Source organism: Salmo salar, chromosome ssa09 (genome assembly GCF_905237065.1).
Source record: "Salmo salar chromosome ssa09, Ssal_v3.1, whole genome shotgun sequence".
Taxonomy (NCBI): domain Eukaryota; kingdom Metazoa; phylum Chordata; class Actinopteri; order Salmoniformes; family Salmonidae; genus Salmo; species Salmo salar.
The window spans coordinates 6608996-6633709 of NC_059450.1; the positions used below are offsets into that span (position 1 = coordinate 6608996).

At 41.1% G+C, this 24714-nt stretch overlaps 1 protein-coding gene across 2 annotated transcripts; it reads left to right on the forward strand.

The window, feature by feature from the left end:
• Positions 1-12761: 12761 nt before the first annotated feature.
• LOC106610586 (mitochondrial basic amino acids transporter) lies at positions 12762-24414 on the forward strand. 2 transcript variants are annotated; one of them, XM_014209966.2, is made up of 4 exons: positions 12762-13528; positions 15012-15055; positions 20820-20903; positions 21696-24414. In XM_014209966.2, exons 1-4 carry the CDS (start codon positions 13468-13470, stop codon positions 22467-22469), a joined length of 963 nt encoding a protein of 320 aa, XP_014065441.2. In that variant the 5' UTR covers positions 12762-13467; the 3' UTR covers positions 22470-24414. The 2 variants fall into 2 exon arrangements, with proteins under 2 accessions (XP_014065441.2, XP_045579300.1); XM_045723344.1 differs by lacking the exons at positions 12762-13528; positions 15012-15055 and adding an exon at positions 18871-20557.
• The last annotated feature ends 300 nt before the right edge of the window (positions 24415-24714 follow it).

The window sequence follows — 24714 nt, forward strand, 5'->3', positions numbered from 1 at the left end:
GCAGGGTCGTACTCTGCGAATGTTGTAGAGCATGAACCTACAGGATCGGGTCACCGCCTTGATGTTAGTGGAGAACGACAGGGTGTTGTCCAGGATCACGCCAAGGTTCTTAGCACTCTGGGAGGAGGACACAAGGGAGTTGTCCAAATCGAAATTACGGATTGCCTCTTATCCGCTTGTCGGCCCCTTATGCTTTAGTTTGTACATCTCAATTGTCAGTAGAAACCGCATTTATACAGTCTAGCAAACATTTGCAATTGCGGTCAGGATACTTGAAATTAGTTGAATTTTGAGAGAAAATTAATGAGCGAGCAAGGACAGATGTAGTCAATATAACTATTTGTTCAGCACTTTTGAAATGTACACCGACAGAATTCAGCGTCAGAAGACTATCTTTAAAATTATGTTGAACCTGTGCCCTTGTATTTAGGCACTAATGAATCTGGGAAAGAGTGCTTTGCCCAGTATGTCCCTATAAATAAAACACTTTTTGAGTCAAAGACATTCAAGACACAATATGAGAAAGATATTTGGGATGGATAGAATATTGCAGACAATGCTTTATTATTTAGCCTTAAGCATCATCTTTAGCCTTAATACTAAACTCAGCAAATAAAGAAACATCCCTTTTTCAGGACCCTGTCTTTCAAAGATAATTCGTAAAAATCCAAATAACTTCACAGATCTTCATTGTTTAAACATTGTTTCCCATGCTTGTTCAATGAACCACAAACAATTAATGAACATGCACCTGTGAAACGGTCGTTAAGACACTAATAGCTTACAGACGGTAGGCAATTAAGGTCACAGTTATGAAAACTTAGGACACTAAAGAGGCCTTTCTACCAACTCTGAAAAACACAGGGTCCCTGCTCATCTGCGTGAACGAGCCTTAGGCATGCTGCAAGGAGGCATGAGGACTGCAGATGTGGCCAGGGCAATAAATTGCAATGTCCGTACTGTGAGACACCTAAGACAGTGCTACAGGGAGACAGGACGGACAGCTGATCGTCCTCGCAGTGGCAGACCACATGTAACAACACCTGCACAGGATCGGTACATCCGAACATCACACCTGCGGGACAGGTACAGGATGGCAACAACAACTGCCTGAGTTACACCAGGAATGCACAATCCCTCCGTCAGTGCTCAGACTGTCCGCAATAGGCTGAGAGAGGCTGGGCTGAGGGCTTGTAGGCCTGTTGTAAGGCAAATCCTCACCAGACATCACCGGCAACAACGTCGCCTATGGGCACAAACCCACTGTCGCTGGACCAGACAGGACTGGCAAAAAGTGCTCTTCACTGACGAGTCGCGGTTTTGTCTCACCAGGGGTGATGGTCGGATTTGCGTTTATCGTCAAATGAATGAGCGTTACACCGAGGCCTGTACTCTGGAATGAGGATCGATTTAGAGGTGGAGGGTCCGTCATGGTCTGGGGCGGTGTGTCACAGCATCATCGGACTGAGCTTGTTGTCATTGCAGGCAATCTCAAATCTGTGCATTACAGGGAAGACATCCTCCTCCCTCATGTGGTACCCTTCCTGCAGGCTCATCCTGACATGACCCTCCAGCATGACAATGCCACCAGACATACTGCTCGTTCTGTGTGTGATTTCCTGCAAGACAGGAATGTCAGTGTTCTGCCATGGCCAGCGAAGAGCCCGGACCTCAATCCCATTGAGCACGTCTGGGACCTGTTGGATCGGAGGGTGAGGGCTAGGGCCATTCCTCCAAAAAATGTCTGTGAACTTGCAGGTGCCTTGGTGGAAGAGTGGGGTAACATCTCACAGCAAGAACTGGCAAATCTGGTGCAGTCTGTGTGGAGATGCACTGCAGTACTTAATGCAGCTGGTGGCTACACCAGATACTGACTGTTACTTTTGATTTTTACCCTCGCTTTGTTCAGGGACACATTATTCAATTTCTGTTAGTCACATGTCTGTGGAACTTGTTCAGTTTATGTGTCAATTGTTGAATCGTGTTATGTTCATACAAATATTTACACATGTTAAGTTTGCTGAAAATAAATGCAGTTGACAGTGAGAGGACGTTTCTTTTTTTTGCTGAGGAGTTTATATCAAGATGCATTTGCGGTTGCAAATCCTTCGGGACCAGGGAAAAAGAAACACAAGGTGCTTTCTTTCAATCTTACTGATCACATATTGATCACATGCAACTAGTCCTTCTGTGCAGAAAGCAAGATTTTAAGCATTTTGGACAGGAATTCGTTCTTAACCCATTGCTAAGAGATCTTAAGGAGCTAGAGGATGGTGGTATTCTTTTGGCAGATGGACGCGTTTTGAGAGGTGCTTTATGTGCCATAGCTGGAGATAATCTGGAATCTCGCAGTATTGGGGGCTTTGTGGAAAATTTCAGCCGGAGTACATATTTTTGTTGATATTGTGACATTGACAGAGCAACATTTGAGTCGAATCCACTGTCAACTGGTTCAACAAGAACTGCCCAGTCCTATAAAGAACATGTAAAGTACATAGAAGCTAATGACAAAGACAGTGCATGGGGTGTCAAATTTGATTCTCTATTTAATAAGCTTAGGTACTTCCACATTTGCCGGCCTGGACTGCCTCCTTGCCTTGGTCATGACCTCTCAGAGGGCATTGTCTCTTTTGACCTTACACTGTTCATTAATCATTTGGTCAGTCAACAGAAACATTTTACATATTTTGAATTTAACAGATGCATCAGCCAATTTAAATACCTTGGGAGTGATGGTAATGACAAACGTCCTGAGATAAGCACTGGCAGTGAGAAGCTAAGTGAACATTCTGTACAAAACAGAGGTAATGCAGCACGCTTCAGACACTATTGAAGACACTATTGAAGACATAATCATCTTTCAAAAATGTTGTCTGGATGTGCTCTTTGTTTTCACAGATGTTTTGCTGGAATCAATCCATCCACTGGCTCGAAGACCGCCACAGCAGAGGTCATCAGCAAGAAAAGTGGAAAGGTAGTGGAGAAGAACAGAAACACAATTAATGTATATGTCTGTATATGTCAGGAAGATAATGGACTTTGTGTTTTACACCTTAAGTGTTTGAAAATGATCTCGTATGCACTGAAATTGACACATTGTTGAGGAAGTAATGCTACTTTGGATGTTTGGAAATGTCTGGCATTTACTCAAAACTTGAGAGGGCAAACCTTATTAAAGCTTGAGTGCATAATTAGACATCTGGGAATAGGAGAAAAATATCCATTGAGATCTTTTCTAACCATAATCTCACATAATTAAAAAGTCAAATTACCCTTCCCAAAATGACATACTCTGCATTTAACCTGGGAGTAAAGGTAATGACAAACCTAAGATAAGGCCAGGCAGACATGTTGAGAGTACGCTTACCCATCTTAGTAGAAAACATGTTCTTTTTTGCAGCTCAATGCGAGGCAATGCAATTTTTGAGTTACCTGTGTCTGAAAGGTTATTTTTTTTTTCAAAGCTAAGATACATACAGTATACCAGCGCCTTTCTTAACTGTAATGCTGTCACTTTCTATGCTGGAACAGTTATAAACATGCACCTTATTCATGACGTTGATCTATTTTGAAAATTGATACATTTGAAACCTTTTTGTGGAAAAAAATGGCTTTGCATCTGATTGCATTTTTTTTGTCACATACAAGCTAGAATATCATTAAACATAATTTTGCGCAATTTTTCAATTTGTAAAGGAAGATGCTTGTATTTTCAGATTTACACTTTGATAGGGGAAAGGTGTAACGATGTACGCTGAGAGTCGGGAAGCAAGTTCAGGGAGCGAGTGTTTTAATAAATAAAACGGGACATAATACAAAACAAGAAATATGAACAACGCACAGACAAGAAACAGAAACAATGACGCCTGGGGAAGGAACCAAAGGGAGTGACATATAAAGGGCAGGTAATCAAGGAGGTGATGGAGTCCAGGTGAGGGTCATTATGCATGTAACGCTGGTGACAGGTGTGCACCATAACAAGCAGCCTGGTGACCTAGAGGCCGGAGAGGCAGCATTCGTGACAGTACCCCCTCCCCGGCACGTTCAGCTTCAGCCGCAGGACGCCAACCAAAGGGACGATCCCAGGGGTCCGGAGCGGACCGGTCACCGCCGCTGAGGCGCAGAAACCTGATGAACCGGCTGAGGCGTGAGAGCCTGATGAGCCGGCTGAGACCTCCCCGGTTGCCTCAGTCGAGGCAAGGGAGCCTATCGAGCACGCTGAGGCATGGGAGCCTATTGAACCCGCTGAGGCATGGCAGCCTGTCGAGCCAGCTGAGGCATGGGAACCTATCGATCCCGCTGAGGTATGGAAACCCGTCGGGCCAGCTGAGGCAGGGGAACCCGACAAACTGGCTGGGGCCTCCCAGGTAGATCCGGTTCGGACACCCGGACCCGACATCACCTCCAACAGCAAAACAAACAAAAAAACACTCCCTGATGCTTCCCTTTGTTGAGTCGTCATTCTGTAATGATGTACGCTGAGAGTCAGGAAGCAAGTTCAGGGAGTGAATACATTTAATAAATAAATGAACAAACCAAGAAACACGAAGAGTGCACCGACATGAAACAGATACTGGAAACAATGACGACTGGGGAAGAAACCAAAGGGAGTGACATATAAAGGGCAGGTAATCAAGGAGGTGATGGAGTCCAAGTGAGTGTCATTATGCGCGTAATGCTGGTGACAGGTGTGAGTCATAACGAGCAGCCTGGTGACCTAGAGGCCGGAGAGGGAGCACACGTGACAAAAGGTGTACAGTAGGTTTGTAATTGAGGCGTTTGTGATGCAGCCCATTTAGCTACAGTTTATTGGCATTTCAGTTGTACGATGGGAGCTTATTGAATGTGTTTGTCACTTTTTTGGTTTGTTTACATTAAACCATGCTTAAGAACATATTATTTGTATTATGTTTACTTGTTTTGGTAATGCAAATGTTTTAGACGTTTACAGTACTATTGGCATATTTTATATGTAACTGTAATATGTTACTGTAAAAGCACATACAACAGATAACTGTGGTTTTACAGCAAAAATACTAAAATACATTACAGTAATTTAATGGTAATTCGAGTAAATCCTGTACATTTTGTAGATACAAGTAATTACTGTAAAATAAAAGCACAATAATATATTATAATTAGAAAGGTGTACAGGTACTGTAAAAATACAGAAAATTGCTGTTATTTATAAACAATAAGTTATTGTAGTACATCTACAGCAACATGTTGTAATTCTAATTTACAGTAATTCACTGTTGTTTTACAGTACTTTTACTGGCAACTTTTTTGCCGTTAATTTACTGTAATTTCTACAGTAAATGTTTTACAGTGCAGCCAACAAGTGCTCAGCATATGTGGGAACTCCTTCAAGACTGTTGGAAAAACATTCCAGGTGAAGCTGGTTGAGAGAATGCCAAGCGTGTGCAAAGCTGTCATCAAGGCTTTGCAAAGTGGCTACTTTGAAGAATATAAAATATATTTAGATTTGTTTAACACTTTTTTGGTTACTACATGATTCTATATGTGTTATTTCATAGTTTTGATGTCTTCACTATTATTCTACAATGCAGAAAATAGTAAAAATAAAGAAAAACCCTTGAAAGAGTAGGTGTGTCCAAACTTTTATAAATGTATAAACTGGGTGGTTCGAGCATGGTAAATCAGGCCGTATTCCACGGGTATGACAAAATATGTATTTTTACTGCTCTAATTACATTGGTAACCAGTTTATGACAGCAATATGGCACCTCAGGGGTTTGTGGTATGTATTTGGCCAATATACCATGGTGCATAAGTACAGTCCTTAGCCGTGGTATATTGGCCATATACCACACCTCCTCGTGCCTTATTTCTTAAATATAATGGTTTGTATATACTGTATATAATGGTGTGTATAGACATTATAGACACTACATGAATAGAAAAGGTGTGCACAGCAGTAGTTATATAGGACGAACCATGACTAGAATACAGTATGTAACTACATATAAAGTGGGTAAAACAGTATGTAAACACATTTCCTAACTAATGTCAATGCACTTTTATGACTCAAAGAAGAGTCTTCAACTATAAGTTGCATTTTTTTAGCTCTCCTAGCTGTGCTGTTGAGGAACTAGAGCAAGCACACTTGTAGTTGTTTTGTTTGGAATTACAACCCTGCATTCCTGCCATCACACAATTACTGTTGTTGTTTACGCAATACAAAAACGACCCATTTATAAATCTCCGTATACGGGTAGGAGTGTAAAGGGCTACATGAAATTATATATATTTTTATTATTATTATTATTGGCCCAATGTAGTCAAAAATGTGATTTTCTTGTGTTTTATATATTTCCACTCTATGAGGTTGGAATAATAATGTGAAACTGTGAAAATGATAATTCCCTTTTAGTGTAAGAACTGTTTGAAAAGATGCCTGAAATTTCAGCCTGTTCTGGTGAGATGAATTTTTGTTTCTCTTTGACAATTTTAATTGAAAACAATCACAGTAGGGTTCTTAATTTACACAGAAATGATTTAATGTTGAGATAAAAACGACTCAATGGGACCTCAATTGAACTATTTTTCAGAAAATCACAGAATAGTTTGATAACCCTGTTTGTAAGCTTTCAAATGACATGACAACTCAACTGTTTATCTTTTTCAGCGATGAAGACATGGATGTCTATAGCCAAAAATTCTCAACTCCACGATACCCGGTGCAGTTGAGAGGCGAGGAGATGGGTTTTGGCAAAGTGTAGTCTACCTCTCACTACTTCGAGTCGGTATCAGTCGATACTTATAAAAATGTCCATTCTTTCATGCATACCTTCTAACTATGTTTGTCCTGTGCAGTGGCGACCCGTCATTCAGGGCAGGTGGGGAAGAGCCCCACCTGTTTTGAGCCACATATTTTTTGCAAAAATATATTTTTGGGGGCTTGCCTGTTTTGCATGTTATTTTGGCATTAATACATGTCACGTATCAGTTTGCAAACAATGTAAAAAAGAATATATATAATTGAGTTAATAAAGCCACATACAAACATGGCCTTTTTTTCTTTTTTCTTGAGTAAGGCAGCTCCAATATGCAAGTGTTTCAGCCTAGTTCAGCGCTTTCTATGGTGGTGGGGCAAGCCAGCAGAAAATACGGAGCGTTGCGCCGTGATTGGCTCAGTGTTCTGTCACTCATGGGGACTTTACATCACTACCAAGTGTAAGAGGAGACCTTGACAATTTTAGCCCTTCGGCTGTTGCCATAGAAGTGCCCATTCAAGAAGGCTCAAAGTCATTGGCCACAGATAAAATTACGTCAAATCACGTTATATGTACAGTAGCTTTGATTGGACTGATCATGTCGACGTCATACTTTCACAATCTTAGCTAGCAGTCATCATCATGAATCAAGTCGACAATCTACTGGAATATCCTTTTTAATCCTTGTCATAATATGAAAGAACTATATTTCGGTGATATTTCTGCTGTGTGCAGCCTTGACAGATCCCATGGGATGACGCGGTGCACTCTACGCTGATAAGCCTATCCTTTGCCATGTTATAGCCCTATTCGGACAGGTATAACTAGAGATGCTGGTTTTGTAATTATTATCCGAGCTTGTGCATTCTTCCAGAGGAGAAGATGATTCACACAGGATTAGTTTTTCCAAACTTAACTGTAATTCTTAATTTTTTTAAAATTGCATTGACTCTTATGACGGAAGCCTGGAGGTTTTTATTGTAGGCGTGAAGATATTTCAAAGTTATGTCTCGACAATAATAGGCGACACCGATAACTCGTGCTTGCTTGTCAAAGGTGTAGGTCTCCCCATAATATTTACATTGATGAAGTGTGATCTTAATCATTATTTTAGCACAATGTTCGGCGCATGTGTTCGGCACATGTGCCCGCATGTTCTGAACATGGTGAACCAGTTACCAAAACCTGCGCAGAACATTGTGAAACAGGTCATTCATGTTTACCTAAGTAGTTAGATGGTTTGTCATTAAATGTATCAGATAGACATGCTTCTAATAACCGTACATTATTGACCCGTGACTGACAATTTTGAAGTACATTAGCTAAAACCCTAAAACGAGGTGACGTCAGACCGTCTACTTACAGTTGAAGTCGGAAGTTTACATACACCTTAGCCAAATACATTTAAACTCAGTTTTTCACAATTCCTGACATTTAATCCTAGTAAAAATTCCCTGTCTTAGGTCAGTTAGGATCACCACTTTATTTTAAGAATGTGAAATGTCAGAATAATAGTAGAGAGAATTAATTATTTTATTTATTTCATCACATTCCCAGTGGGTCAGAAGTTTACATACACTCAATTAGTATTTGGTAGCATTACCTTTAAATTGTTTAACTTGGGTCAAACGTTTTGGGTAGCCTTCCACAAGCTTCCCACAATAAGTTGGGTGAATTTCGGCCCATTTCTCCTGACAGAGCTGGTGACACTGAGTCAGGTTGTAGGCCTCCTTGCTCGCACACACTTTTTCAGTTCTGCCCACAAATGTTCTAGAGGTTTGAGGTCAGGCTTTGTGATGGCCACTCCAATACCTTGACTTTGTTGTCCTTAAGCCATTTTGCCACAACTTTGGAAGTATGCTTGGGGTCATTGTCCATTTGGAAGACACATTTCATTAAGTCACGATTCCTATTTGACTCAGCCATGCCTCCTTGCCCATCCAACATTTCCTCATCTCCCACCCCTTCTAATGAAACTATTCCCGATGCTTCTCCCTCTTTTTCCCCAGCCCCGCTACAAAGTTTCTCCCTGCAGGCAGTCACTGAGTCCGAGCAGCTAAAGGAGCTCCTGAAACTTGACCCCCAGAAATATCTGGGTCAGATGGTTTAGACCCTTTCATCTTTATGGTTGCTGCCCCTATCTCCTTTCTGGGGAGGTTCCCATTGCTTGGAAGGCAGTCATTGTTTGATCTCCCCCTTTATTTAAAGGGGGAGATCAAGCTGATCCTAACGGTTATAGGCCTATTTCTATTTTGCCCTGTTTATCAAAAGTGTTGGAAAAACGTGTCAATAATCAACTGACTGGTATGCAATCTGGTTTCCACTCAGGTTATGGATGTGTCACTGCAACCTTAAAGGTCCTCAATGATGTCACCATTGCCCTTGATTCTAAGCAATGTCGTGCTGCTATCTTTAGTGACTTGGCCAAAGATTTTGATACGGTAGACCATTCCATTCTTGTGGGAATATTGGTGTCTCTGAAGGGGTCTTTGGTCTGGTTTGCTAACTACCTCTCTCAAAGAATGCAGTGTATAAAGTCAGAAAATCTGCTGTCTCAGCCACTGCCTGTCAGCCACTGCCAAGGGAGTACCCCAAGGCTCAATCCTAGGCCACACGCTCTCCCCAATTTACATCAACAACATAGCTCAGGCAGTAGGAAGCACTCTCATCCATTTAAATGCAAAAGATACAGTCTTATACTTAGCTGGTCCCTCCCCGGATGTTGTGTTAAATGCTCTACAACAAAACTCTCTTAGTGCCCAACAAGCTTTCTCTACCCTTAACCTTGTTCTGAACACCTCCAAAACAAAGGTCATGTGGTTTGGTAAGAAGAATGCCCCTCTCCCCACAGGTGTTATTACTACTTTTGAGGGTTTAGAGCTTGAGGTAGTCACCTCATACAAATACTTGGGAGTATGGCTAGACGGTACACTGTCCTTCTCTCAGCACATATCAAAGCTGCAGGCTAAAGTTAAATCTAGACCTGGTTTCCTCTATCGTAATCTCTCCTCTTTCACCCCAGCTGCCAAACTAACCCTGATTCAGATAACCACCCTACACATGCTAGATTACGGAGACATAATTTATAGATCGGCAGGTAAGGGTGCTCTCGAACGGCCAAATGTTCTTTACCATTAGGCCATCAGATTTGCCACCAATGCTCCTTATAGGACACATCACTGCACTCTATACTCTTCTGTAAACTGGTCATCTCTGTATACCTGTCGCAAAACCCACTTGTTGATGCTTATTTATAAAACCATTTTAGGCCTCACTCCCTCCCCCCTATCTGAGATATCTACGGCAGCCCTCATCCTCCACATACAACACCCGTTCTGCCAGTTACATTCTGTTAAAGGTCCCCAAAGCACACACATCCCTTGGTTGCTCGTCTTTTCAGTTCGCTACAGCTAGCGACTGGAACGAGCTGCAACAAACACTCAAACTGGACAGTTTTATCTCAATCTCTTCATTCAAAGACTCAATCATGGACACACTTACTGACAGTTGTGGCTGCTTTGCGTGATGTATTGTTGTCTTTACCTTCTTGCCCTTTGTGCTGTTGTCTGTACCCAATAATGTTTGTACCATGTTGTGTTGCTACCATGTTGTTGTCATGTTGTGTTGTCATGTGTTGCTGCCTTGCTATGTTGTTGTCTTGGGTATCTCTTTATATAATGTTGTGTTGTCTCTCTTGTCGTGATGTGTGTTTTGTCCTATATTTATATTTTATTTATTTTTAATCCCAGCCCCGTCCCCGCAGGAGTTCTTTTGACTTTTGGTAGGCCGTCATTGAAAATAAGAATTTGTTCTTAACTGACTTGCCTAGTTAAATAAAGGTTAAATAAAATAAATAAAATAAAACCAAAAGGTAGTACATGCAGGCAAGAGCATAGGGAAAATGTATTCAATAGGATTGGTTGCTGGGAAAGTTAACCGAAAACGATTTTTGCATTCGTTTTCAAATATTTCTTTTAACCATTTGTCATAGTTTTGCTCTCACTTTAAAATGATTTGCTTACAAGTTTTTGGGTTTTGATGTCTTATTTTTGTTTACAATTCTATACATTTTACTTTCAATTGTTTGGTTTTTGATCACAACATCCATCATTTCACCCGTCCTCGAAAATATGTTTACATTCTCAACTTTATTTTACATGTTCACGTTTTATTTTATTTTGAATTCAATACATATGGCGTGAAATTGACCCCACACCTATAGCCTACATATTTTGATTACCGATGCACCGTTCTGACTGTCTGCCTGGTGGGCGACATGCCTACCTATGCCTGGCTGTGCCCCTCCCATCTCCTTCTCGCTCTTTCTTTGCTGTGAAAGATGCGAGAGTTTGTGTTCTCGAAATAGACTACGGAAAATTGTTTCCTCCGTTGCAAAAATACTTAATTTTAGGAGTCGATTCCTAGCGGAATTGAAGCTTGACACCCAGAAATGGGAGTTGGCACCGGGCAAGGAGTCGAGGAATCGATCATTTTGGAGTCGGCTTCCCACCACTATTCAGAAGCGGCGTTCATTTGCAGACAAGTTAAATGCCCGTTCATTGGCTCTTCGAAACTACAGTATCTCCAGAGAAGGTTTCGTGGCGGCATTTAAAAAGCCGTAGTTGTACCCTTTCAGACAAACCAAGGCGCCACATTCCATATGTCTGAAAGAGGTAGGCTATATGCATGGAGTAGGCTAGTTGAGGATCAGCTACGATGGGGCAAATCGTTCTTCTTGAAAATCGTTCTTCTTGCAAAGCATGTACACGTTTTAATCGAACTATTATATTAATCTGACAGTCCACAACAATCACATTATTGTGTGCATGTAACCATACAGCAACAAACATCGTAAGCCAAGTTGTGGATTCGAGAAAACAGCAATCATTGGAAAATATATATGTAGTGTATTATTAAAACATAGATGGTAATAATTATATAAATAATGTTTTAACTGTGTCTGAATTAAGACTAATCAGAGATTGTTTGTGGATGACATGCAGTGACTGACCAAATCACTACAGTATCAAAACAGAGTGATCAAAAAGCAGGACTCATGCCAAAGATGCCATGATAATAATACAGTACAATTGTTACACAACAGGCAAGGATATAGCGCATCAGTGTTCCCAGTACGATAAACACATAATATGATACATCATATTATGACTTTCTAAAGTGGAGGTGAGGTATATAAATATAAATATTAGAGAAATATATAAATATTAGGACGAGCAATGTCGGAGTGGCATTGACTAAAAAAACAGTAGAATAGAATACAGTATATACATATGAAATGAGTAAAGCAGTACAGTATGTAAACATTATCTAAGTGACTAGTGTTCCACTATTAAAGTGACCAGGGATTCCATGTCTATGTATATAGGGCAGCAGCCTCTAAGGTGCAGGGTTGAGTAACCGAGTGGTAGCCGGCTAGTGATGGCTATTTAACAATCTGATGGCCTGGAGATAGAAGCTGTTTTTCAGTCTCGTGGTCCCGGCTTTGGTGGATCTGTACTGACCTCGCCTTCTGGATGGTAGCAGGGTGAACAGGCCTTGACTCGGTTGGGCAAAGACACATTTCTTCAGCCTCCTGAGGTTGAAGAGGCACTGTTCACCACACTGTCTGTGTGGGTTGACCATTTCAAATTGTCAGTGATGTGTTCGCAGAGGGACTTGACATTTTTCACCTTCTCCACTGCGGTCCGGTCGATGTGTATAGGGGCATGCTCCATCTGCTGTCTCACGAAGTCCACGATTTGTTTTGTTGACGTTGAGGGAGAGGTTATATTCCTGGCACCACTCCGCCAGGGCCCTCACCTCCTCCCTGTAGGCTGCCTCGTCATTGTTGGTAATTTGCCACTTAAAAAAATGAAATGCTTCTACAAACTGCATTGCTTGCTGTTTGGGGTTTTAGGCTGGGTTTCTGCACAGCACTTTGAGATACCAGCTGATGTAAGAAGGGTTTTATAAATACATTTGATTTGATTATACAATGTTTGGTTTGACCATACAGTGAGTGTTTTTCAGAATGTCTAATATGCTATAAACGTTGCAATCTTGAATGTGTCTTGGTCAAGAATTTACCATATTTGACCCTTAACATCTGGTCCAAGGTCTGTTTTGTTACTTGTGTCCTATACTAAAGGTAAAGGGTTAGACTAGGTTGGGGAGAGCTGATCATAAATCAGTTGTTTGGAGTCGAAAGTACTGTAATCACCGTTTTTGAACAGAACCCCATGCAAAATCACATCGAGTCAATGAGTGTGGGGGCGGTAGGGGTGTTGTCTTCGTCACAGTAATCCGATTGGGCTAAATGCTTCCTCAAAATGGGCTTTGAACTTCACACGGTATACAGAAATAGAAGACACAGCTGGTGGAAGTATGCTAACTGTGGGAGAACCTCAATTCAATTATTAAATTAAAGCATGCACACTAAGCTACTTATCTAGCTTATTCACGAGCTCGCTTGGGTAGCCAGTGATATCACCAAAGCACTTCGCTAACTGTTCTATATCAAGAGGAGACTCGATCAGGCTAGCAATTCAACTAGCAGATAGCTAACGTTACAGATGCAGCCATCAAACTACAGGTGGAAACGGACAGCTAGCTAAATTATTCGGCTAGCTTTGAAGCATTACAAGATTGCACCAAGCCAGACCTTTGAATTGGCTAGCCCCTTGTGCCACGAAGAAGAAATACAGGCTCACTGACCGCTAGCAATCTTTTGATGAATTCAAAGACTGAGGGAATGGACTTTACATTGGACTTTGCGGCAGGATGCATAGGAGGTAAGTTAAAAACTAATAGGAGGTAAGTTAAACTATAGCTAGCTAGCAAGCACACCCTTGGATATATTGCTTCAATGATTGCTACGTGGCAGCAGCACTGAGTCATGGAAAGGGTTTGCCAAATGCGTCGCGTTGGAATCGTTTTGAATTGACTTAATGATTCATGGCTAGCAATGTTAGTTAGCTAATGCAGAAATATGCCCAATGATGGCGCAAGTTTACCAAAAAAGTAGGTTAATGAATGGAAAAATACTGAGAACTGTGTGTCTTGTCTACCAGTCTAGCACTTTCTTGCCCCCATTGTTGTTTAACTCGCCATATTACATGCACTTAGCTATAGAATATATCTTGTTGATAACCTTTAATTCTCACACAACCAAACAATTACATTCATTTCAATCCAAACTATGTGCTCATAGTTGGGAGTGGTACAATGGGCAGTCCCTCAAGCACCAACTTCACATGGTCAAAACTGGCGAATGTGAAGTGAACTAACGTTACGTACAATCTTCAGATTTTTCAGACGGGGGGGTACTCATTTTTTAACAGTACCCCCCCCCAACACAAAATTAAACTAGACCTTTCTAGACCTTAGAGGCGTTGTGAAATAGGACCTGTCTAGCTAAATTACATTGTTAAAATTATTCTCCACAGGAAGTTATTTTCTTGACTTCCTACAAAGATGTATAATTGCCTTTAACCCTACCTCTATCTCAAATTACATGAATGTTGTCCGGTTAGCCAGACAGACAGTTTTTGATTAATAAACTATATCATTGAGCATTATTGTGATACTGTCTCAGCTACAGATAATGTCTTGCAAGTGAGGGTCAGACGAATGTACCCTGATCTGAAACTGCCCTAGGCAGGTTTAGTCCTGTGACACTCACAGGTGGTGTCAGACAGTATTGCGTTTTCCTCTCTCTCTAGCAATAATGTCAAGGACAAGGGTACAGTGAACAACTGTTGATGGCAGTCCAGATAAGAGTGTTTGTTCTTGTGTGTGATGCACTTGATATTCAAACATGCAGCCGCCGTGGTTGCAACTTACATTTTTTATTTATTTATTTTACCTTTATTTAACCAGGTAGGCAAGTTGAGAACAAGTTCTCATTTACAATTGTGACCTGGCCAAGATAAAGCAAAGCAGTTTGACACACAACAACACAGAGTTACACATGGAGTAAAACAAACATACAGTCAATAATAGAGTAGAAAAATACGTCTATAAACAATGTGAGCAAATGAGGTGAGATAAGGGAGGTAAAGGCAAATCATGGCTTGGCTCAAAGACTGATAAGCATCTCCATGCTCTCTACTGTAGAGTTATTCACCACTCTCTATGCTATCCTGTTTTGCAATTAAGGGTTTGTTTTTCCTATCAGTTTCACATGGCTTTAACTTAGTATAGCCTACATTACTTAGCAGAAATCAAATGCTTCCAACAAGCAAGTGCTGACTAACAGATCTTTGTCATTTTCAGGTGCTGCAGGTGTTTTGGTTGGTCATCCTTTTGATACTGTAAAGGTGGGTTTGTTTTCTCGTTGGCAAATGCCTGGCACGTGTTTATATTTTTCTTAGAAATCACACTGAAATGTTATTATCTTAGCTACTGTGGGGTTTATTAAGCCTCATCGAAAGGGTGAGTTAGAATACAAATGACCAAAAGCGTTTGATAGAGAATTAAATAAGCTATGCACGCTCTTTTCCAATTAAAACATTTTAGGAATCATATTTTCTCGGCTACTACTTAATAATAATAAACAGCACTTTTTTTCCACAGACCACACAAACGTGGGTATTTTGGCTGTTTTCTGAACTAGTGACATCTATGGAAATATAGACCACTGTTCCCGCTACCGAATTTTTTTTTTAATACGCGTCATTATTATGAGATAGTAAATCGTAATTATGAGATACGTTTAGGGGTCTGTATATCATGAATCCTATGTGCACTTTGCATCAGGCTCCCCTCAACTTTCAAGGATAACCTTATGTATATACCATTGTCAATGACACATATTAATGGATTGGAGAGTTTTGTTGATGTGAGTTGGTGCCTGTTTGATGACATCGATTTAATTAAATGCAGTCTATTAAAAGGGTCAATCTGGGATTGGTACATGCATTTTTGGATTTAAGTTAATATATACAGTTGAAGTCGGAAGTTTACATAAACTGAGATTAAATGTATTTGTCTTAGGTTTCACAATTCCTGACATTTAATCCTAGTAAAAATTCCCTGTCTTAGGTCAGTTAGGATCACCACTTTATTTTAAGAATGTGAAATGTCAGAATAATAGTAGAGAGAATGAATTATTTCAGCTTTTATTTATTTCATCACATTCCCAGTGGGTCAGAAGTTTAAATACATTTAATTAGTATTTGGTAGCATTCCCTTTAAATTATTGGGTCAAACGTTTCGGGTAGCCTTCCACAAGCTTCCCACAATAAGTTGGTTGAATTTTGGCCCATTCCTCCTGACAGAGCTGGTGTAACAGTCAGGTTTACAGGCCTCCTTGCTCGCAGACGCTTTTTCAGTTCTGCCCACAAATTGTCTATAGGATTGAGGTCAGGGCTTTGTGATGGCCACTCCAATACCTTGACTTTGTTGTCCTTAAGCCATTTTGCCACAACTTTGGAAGTATGCTTGGGGTCATTGTCCATTTGGAAGACCCATTTGCGACCAAGCTTTAACTTCCTGACTGATGTCTTGAGATGTTGCTTCAATATATCCACATCATTTTCCCTCCTCATGATGCCATCTATTATGTGAAGTGCACCAGTCCCTCCTGCAGCAAAGCACCCCCACAACATGATGCTGCTACCCCCGTGCTTCACAGTTGGGATGGTGTGCTTCGGCTTGCAAGCCTCCCTTTTTCCTCCAAACATAACAATGGTCATTATGGCCAAACAGTTCTATTTTTGTTTCATCAGACCAGAGGACATTTCTCCAAAAAGTACGACCTTTGTCCCCATGTGCATTTGCAAACCGTAGTCTGGTTTATTAAGGCAGTGGCTTCTTCCTTGCTGAGCGGCCTTTCAGGTTGTGTGGATATAGATTTGTACCCGTTTCCTCCAGCATCTTCACAAGGTCCTTTGCTGTTGTTCTGGGATTGATTTGCACTTTTCGCGACAAAGTACGTTCATCTCTAGGAGACAGAACGCGTCTCCTTCCTGAGCGGTATGACGGCTGCGTGGTCCCATGGTGTTTATACTTGCGTACTATTGTTTGTACAGATGAACGCGGTACCTTCAGGCGTTTGGAAATTGCTCCCAAGGATGAACCAGACTTGTGGAGGTCTACTATTCATTTTCTGAGGTCTTCGCTGATTTCTTTAGATTTTTCCCATGATGTCAAGCAAAGAGGCACTGAGTTTGAAGGTAGGTCTTGAAATACATCCACAGGTAGACCTCCAATTGACTCAAATGGTGTCAATTAGCCTATCAGAAGCTTCTAAAGCATGACATAATTTTCTGGAATTTTCCAAGCTGTTTAAAGGCACAGTCAACTTAGCGTATGTAAACTTCTGACCCACTGGAATTGTGATACAGTGAATTATAAGTGAAATAATCCGTCTGTAAACAATTGTTGGAAAAATTACTTGTGTCATGCACGAAGTAGATGTCCTAACCGACTTGCCAAAACTATAGTTTGTTAACAAGAAATTTGTGGAGTGGTTGAAAAATGAGTTTTAATGACTCCAACCTAAGTGTATGTAAACTGTCGACTTCAACTGTAGCCATTGATTCTTGAATGTAACTTAGAAATTCCCCATGAGCATTGGTCTTACCAATGCCAGTGAGGGAAAAAAGTATTTGATCCCCTGCTGATTTTGTACGTTTGCCCACTGACAAAGAAATTATCTGTCTATAATTTTAATGGTAGGTTTATTTGAACAGTGAGAGACAGAATAACAACAAAAATATCCAGAAAAACGCATGTCAAAAATGTTAAATTGATTTGCATTTTAATGAGGGAAATAAGTATTTGACCCCCTCTCAATCAGAAAGATTTCTGGCTCCCAGGTGTCTTTTATACAGGTAACGAGCTGAGATTAGGAGCACACTCTTAAAGGGAGTGCTCCTAATCTCAGCTTGTTACCTTTATAAAAGACACCTGTCCACAGAAGCAAGCAATCAATCAATCAGATTCCAAACTCTCCACAATGGACAAGACCAAAGAGGATCTCAGGGACAAGGATGTCAGGGACAAGATTGTAGACCTACACAAGGCTGGAATGGGCTACAAGACCATCGCCAAGCAGCTTGGTGAGAAGGTGACAACAGTTGTTGCGATTATTCGCAAATGGAAGAAACACAAAAGAACTGTAAATCTCCCTCGGCCTGGGGCTCCATGCAAGATCTCACCTCGTGGAGTTGCAATGATCATGAGAACGGTGAGGAATCAGCCCAGAACTACACGGCAGGATCTTGTCAATGATCAAGGCAGCTGGGACCATAGTCACCAAGAAAACAATTGGTAACACACTACGCCGTGAAGGACTGAAATCCTGCAGCGCCCGGCAAGGTCCCCCTGCTCAAGAAAGCACATATACATGCCCGTCTGAAGTTTGCCAATGAACATCTGAATGATTCAGAGGACAACTGTGTGAAAGTGTTGTGGTCAGATGAGACCAAAATGGAGCTCTTTGGCATCAACTCAACTCGCCGTGTTTGGAGGAGGAGGAATGCTGCCTATGACCCCAAGAAAACCATCCCCACCGTCAAACATGGAGGTGGAAACATTATGCTTTGGGGGTGTTTTTCTGCTAAGGGGACAGGACAACTTCACCGCATCAAGGGATGATGGACGGGGCCATGTACCGTCAGATCTTGGGTGAGAACCTCCTTCCCTCAGCCAGGGCATTGAAAATGGGTCGTGGATTGGTATTCCAGCATGACAATGACCCAAACCACACGGCCAAGGCAACAAAGGAGTGGCTCAAGAAGAAGCACATTAAGGTCCTGGAGTGGCCTAGCCAGTCTCCAGACCTTAATCCCATAGAAAATCTGGAGGGAGCTGAAGGTTTGAGTTGCCAAACGTCAGCCTCGAAACCTTAATGACTTGGAGAAGATCTGCAAAGAGGAGTGGGACAAAATCCCTCCTGAGATGTGTGCAAACCTGGTGGCCAACTACAAGAAACGTCTGACCTCTGATTGCCAACAAGTACTAAGTCATGTTTTGCTGAGGGGTCAAATATATATTTCCCTCATTTAAAATGCAAATAATTTAAAACATTTGACGTGTTTTTCTGGATTTTTTGTTGTTATTCTGTCTCGCACTGTTCAAATAAACCTACCATTAATTATAGACTGATAATTTCTTTGTCAGTGGGCAAACATACAAAATCAGCAGGGGATCAAATACCTTTTTCCCCTCACTGTATCAGAACCCAAAATATAACCTTTGTTTACAATTACATTACTTACAAATAATAAACCATCACTGTATAGTTTCAAAACATGGTTAAAACTATTATTCTTATCGCATTGGTGTTCAGTCTTTGCATCCATATGTGAGAGTCTGTGTCTATGTATTTGAGTGGTAAAATTGTTCTCCTGCCCCATTCCTCAGCTATTAAGCAAATTAAGTGGCTGGGAAAATGCTTAGTTATTGGTTGAATCCTAGATTGTCCTTTTTAAAAGCCTGCGCGACTATTCAATGTCCATGATCCAGACTTATTATCTCATAATTATGAAGGTCGTTCCGGTGCCTTTTGAGAAGTGTAACTTTGTTAAAATAAGGTGACACATATTTTGTTTACTTGGTCATAAAAAGCACATTCTAAACTTCATAAACACTTTTTCCCATCTGAAGATGTTAAATGAAAATGACTACAGTAAGTGGTATTGGAAGCTTGTGTGCAACAGGGAATGGAAATTGAATGCAAGCTTCACAAAAAAAATGTAATTGCTAAAACATTTCTAGCCTGTCTATGGGTAACAGGGTTAACGTTATGCTTGACCTGCTCAGTTTCCCCCCACAAAACACTAGAAAATGCCCAAAAGGCATAGAACCAGCTGACCTGCTTTTACACTATGAATATACTTTGATGTTCAATGTTTCTTTTGAAAAACACATTTAAAAAGGAATAGTTTTACCATATTAAAACGATAGTTCACATAACAGGGCTGACCTTAAAATGAGGGGCAGATGTAAATAAATCACTAATCACATGAAATAATCTCAGATATGAATTTGTTAAAGTAACTAGGGCTTTACAATTATGGTGAAACTTGGAGACATTGAGACATTTTTGGGGATAAGTAGGTTGAAATCTTCCTAGAATTGACACAGGGTTGGTTGACGGAGGGACATGTCAAGGCAGAGGGCAAAGTATTTTGTAAACACGGACTTTGTTCCATAAGGTAATTTCTAGTAAAGTTATACCAGTCATAGCAATAGTTATTTAGGCTCAAAATAGCCTCTCATGAAATGTATATTATATAGCTGTGGAAACTAAGCTCATAGGCTTAATTGTTATTATAAAAATGTCAGTACAAGCCTCATCGTATTTTCATACATGTAATTAGTCTAAGAGCTGTAATTTGCCGACACTGAATCTTCAAATATGTGTACTCAATCTCTAAGCAAGAAATTACAACACTGAATCTTCAGATATGTGTACTCAATCTCTAAGCAAGAAATTACAACACTGAATCTTCAGATATGTGTACTCAATCTCTAAGCAAGAAATTACAACACTGAATCTTCAGATATGTGTACTCAATCTCTAAGCAAGAAATTACAACACAGAATCTTCAGATATGTGTACTCAATCTCAAAGCAAGAAATTACAACACCTATCAGGATATTTGTACTTTACACCTGTTTGATATGACTGAAACTTTTTTCCAAGTTGTGTATTCATACACTTAATTTTATTTTTCAATACAAAAGGCGCAGAGGGAGGGATACAATGTTGATTTTATCCCTGAACGGGGAGGGCTGTCTTTAACAGCATAAGTGTCACTTTGTTGTAGATGAGGGATAATCAACCTCTGCACGGATGGGTGACCTAGCTAGTAAGTACGGTCAAGGTCTTCTGTTTCTCCCCCGTGTTTTGTAAAAAATATTCTCCAGATGTACAAGCACAGAATACTTTTTTTTTAAATATATAATTTCACCACCACCACCCAAATTGCACCTGACCCAACTCCCATACCTTAGTACACTACATTTGCCAATAGTAACTTTTTAATGTATTGTCCCTTTTTCCTTTTGTATTATTAAATGTGGCAGTATTGTCTTTGCTTTTTTACTAACATTGAGGTGTCCATTTTTTAGGTACGACTCCAAGTTCAGAGTGTGGACAGACCTCTGTACCGCGGCACGTATCACTGCTTCCAGTCTATCGTACGACAAGAGTCGGTGAGTACGACCACCACCGTGACCGACTCAAGTTCCTCACAGTACCAAGTCTGTAGAACTCAACTGATGTGGCCTATGGGCTGGAAGTGTGAGACTGCTGTAGTGGGGGAAACACTTTTTTTTTAAAGTGAGAGTGGGTAGTCACCAGTGGTGAAATCTTTTCATATTTGAATTAATCAGTTTGAGGTGGTTGGCTCTGCATTGCCATGTGCTCTGTGCAGTGCCAACTACAGTCGTACCATTGGTTAGAACAGGGCTCTACTCAAGTGTCTCTCGTTACAGTCTTGTGCGTCAGCCTAGCAGAGAGCCTATCAGCCAGTCTGGAGGGAGGAGGTTGGGTGAGATATATCAGTAGCCAGGGTTAATCGGAGCGTTGTGCCTGCTGCGTGGCTAAATTAAGACAACCGCCTCATCACTCGCGCAGGTTGGGAGTTACGCCAGGTTTTAATGGGGGTAGATTCTGCTGGGCTGCCTGAACCTGTTTTTCATTGTGATTAGGAATTCCACAATTTTCTCAATGGTGGAGTACTAGTGTTAAGCTATATCATTATTAAAGGAGTAGAATAGCGGCATATACAGCACATTAGCATTATACCATTGCTTTATAAAGAGTCTGGCCTTGAACAGCATTTATTGTAGTGAAAGTGTGATTTGGCTTGCGTAAATAATAAATATGCCATGTAGCAGATACTTTTATCCAAAACGACTGTTTGTTCTAAGTTATTCAGCTTCATTAAACTTCATTACCTTATTACTGCTGTCCCTCTTTCTCTGTCTGCTGTGTGTCCACAGATGACAGGGCTCTACAAAGGCATCGGCTCCCCCATGATGGGCCTGACCTTCATCAACGCCATCGTGTTCGGTGTCCAGGGCAACGCCATGCGCAGGCTGGGCCACGACACGCCGCTCAACCAGTTCCTGGCTGGGGCGTCGGCGGGGGCATTGCAGAGCATCATTTGCTGCCCTATGGAGCTGGCCAAGACACGCATGCAGCTGCAGGGCTTGGGCGAGAGGAAGTCCAAGCAGAAGCTGTACAAGAACTCACTGGACTGCCTGGTGCGCATCTACAGGAAGGAGGGCTTCTGCGGAATCAACCGGGGAATGGTGACCACGCTGGTCCGTGAGACACCGGGCTTTGGGATCTACTTCTTGACCTACGATGTCCTGACGCGCCACTTGGGCTGCGAGCCCGACGACCCCTACATGATCCTGAAGTTGCTGTTCGCCGGCGGCATGTCGGGCATCGCCTCGTGGATCTCCACCTACCCCGTGGACGTCATAAAATCCCGTCTCCAGGCGGACGGCGTGGGTGGCCACAACAAGTACAACGGCATCGCAGACTGCATGCGTCAGAGCATGAAGCGAGAGGGCTGGCGGGTGTTCACGCGTGGCCTCACCTCCACACTGCTTCGTGCATTCCCAGTCAACGCCACAACCTTTGCCACCGTGACTCTGTTCCTCATGTACATGCGGAACGACGAGGGCGGCATCACAGACTGCGAGCCCCTACCCGCCCACTCCTCACTCACTGCGAGCCCACAGCAGGCCCAGCCCTCAAGCCTGTGACCTGGGGAAGATGGTGCTTCTGCTCTGGTGGTCCCACCAGTTAAGCTGCTGAGACCTGAGTGACTTGACCACTCGACAAAGGATATTTTTATACAATGTATTTTAAGATTGGAAAACTTCAGTTGTAAATATTTGTGTCCCTTTTTGACCTTTGGTTTTGTACAGAGCAGCTTTTTTAATTCAATAGTTTCGTTTTTTGGTGAATTAATTTGTCACTGGGGGAAGAAAGCAATCACACTGAAAAAGTACTCAAATTACTGAACTGGTCATCCTGGTTACAAACAAAACACCCTTTATACATGTATGTATGCACAGCTTAGTATATTTATATTGCAGGGTTGGAGTAACAAAACAAACTAATTTGTTACCAGCAATCAGATTTGATACTTTTGAATTCAGAAAGGATGTTTGAGGCCGGGGAAATTGGACTCCTTTCCATTTTCTCCTGACATTCAAATCAGCATTGAAAAAGGATGCATGTTTAAAGGGATACTTACAGATTTTATCTACTTCCCCAGAATCAGATGAACTCATGGATACCATTCTTATTTCCGTGTCCAGTATGAAGGAAGTTATTTCGCTAGCCAATGATTGGAAGTCTATGGGTATCTGCTAGCAGATGCCTATAGACTTTGTCATTAAAATGCAACATCCATTATGGCCAGCCCTTAACATTGATTTATCCTGTAATAGATGTCATTCATTTTTGTCTTCTAATGCATCTTACGGGGAAAGTAACAAAGTAAAAGTTTGAGTAATCCAAAAGTTACGTTACTGATTTAGAATTTCACATGTAACTAGTAATTAACGGATTAACCTACCCAACCCTGCTTATATGTATGTCTGAAAATATGTACACACAAGTGAAGCTTTCCGATGAAAAGACTAACTGTGGAGTCCTATTTTCGAATCACTAAGGGTCTGTTCACATTGCTTGCAGGGAAAAAACTATCCCAGAAAGGAAGCCATTTCGATGATTCTGCTGGCTAGGACCAATGAAATGACTTCCTTGCATAGATTTTTACGGCAAGCAGTGTGAACGGAGCCTTAGGCCCATGAGTGAAGATTATCTTGAGTAACCATTTTATCTACCCTGTTGGAAAGCCATTGGGCATTAGAGTTGGGTGTGACGTCTGCACTAGCTGGTTCCTGATTACACAACTCTTAGTTCTTGATAATCCTAATTTAAACACTCAGGGGCATCAAGTCAATCATGTCTCAGACCTTGTAAAGGTGGCACCTTATTTTACTGAAACACTCGGAATTAACAAATGTGCTGAAATTATTGCAGTGTTAAGTATGAAATGGCACGACCATATTGCACAGCGAAATAAAGTGAATTGTTTTGATTCCGGACAAGTTTTTTTTACAGTAGCATATTGTATTTGAGGCAGCACAGTCCCTAGCAAATGAAATTAACAGCCTGATTGTTACAAACTTAATATTGAATGATGTCATGATCCTACAAGTATGTAAACAAATATCTTGAGGATATTGCAACCTTACACTGGATATTGAATTGCAAGTGCATGTGTTTCACAAGAACTAATGACTTGTTTCTATATGCTGGATGACACTGCTTGTACAGAGTAACGTACTGTATGATGTATTTATACTGTGAATTTGGGTCAGTGCTTTCTCTCGTCTTATTTCTTTTATGGCACAATTTAAGTGTGATCGTAGACACAAGGGCATCTCAACTATATAGAATGCTGCTTCCTTTGTTTTACTGTTACATGAAAACCATCAGCATTTTGGTTGTACTGTACAGGTTGGATGGCATTTGTCCAAATCAGAGCTAGAGTCCAGAAGGGCTCAAGTGCTCGAAAAGGGCAAGTAACTTTTCTTTTGTACGTGTAATTTTTGTTCTTTATAGGTCTTAATGTCTTGCAACCAAAGCAATATGTGGAAAAAGAAATGGCTGAATAAAAACGATCTAATAGGAGTCTTCTTTGTCATGTCTTTTCAAGACAAGTATGTCTGCCAAAGGTCGTGCTATGCACCATTTCAATTTAATTTCCGACTAAGCCGAGATGTGCAGCAATGCATTTACAGTGAACGTTGGAACATTTGCGTTTTAAAAAGGTGCATTGCCAATGGCGCCAGACCGGATTAAATCCTGGCCTAAACACCATCTTTTTTTAAGGGGTGGATCAGCTTAATATTGCAGAAAGATTGTTGCTTCCATCAATGTAATTGTCTACATTTCCAATCCCCCATATTTTTTTGGTAAATAAATATATAT

Excerpts from the sequence above, each read along its gene's own strand:
- LOC106610586 (XM_014209966.2), top strand. The coding sequence starts at position 13,468 with ATGAATTCAAAGACTGAGGGAATGGACTTTACATTGGACTTTGCGGCA. Across the intron at positions 13,529-15,011 it reads TGCGGCAGGATGCATAGGAG|GTGCTGCAGGTGTTTTGGTT; the intron begins GTAAGTTAAAAA and ends TGTCATTTTCAG. Across the intron at positions 20,904-21,695 it reads CTATCGTACGACAAGAGTCG|ATGACAGGGCTCTACAAAGG; the intron begins GTGAGTACGACC and ends GTGTGTCCACAG.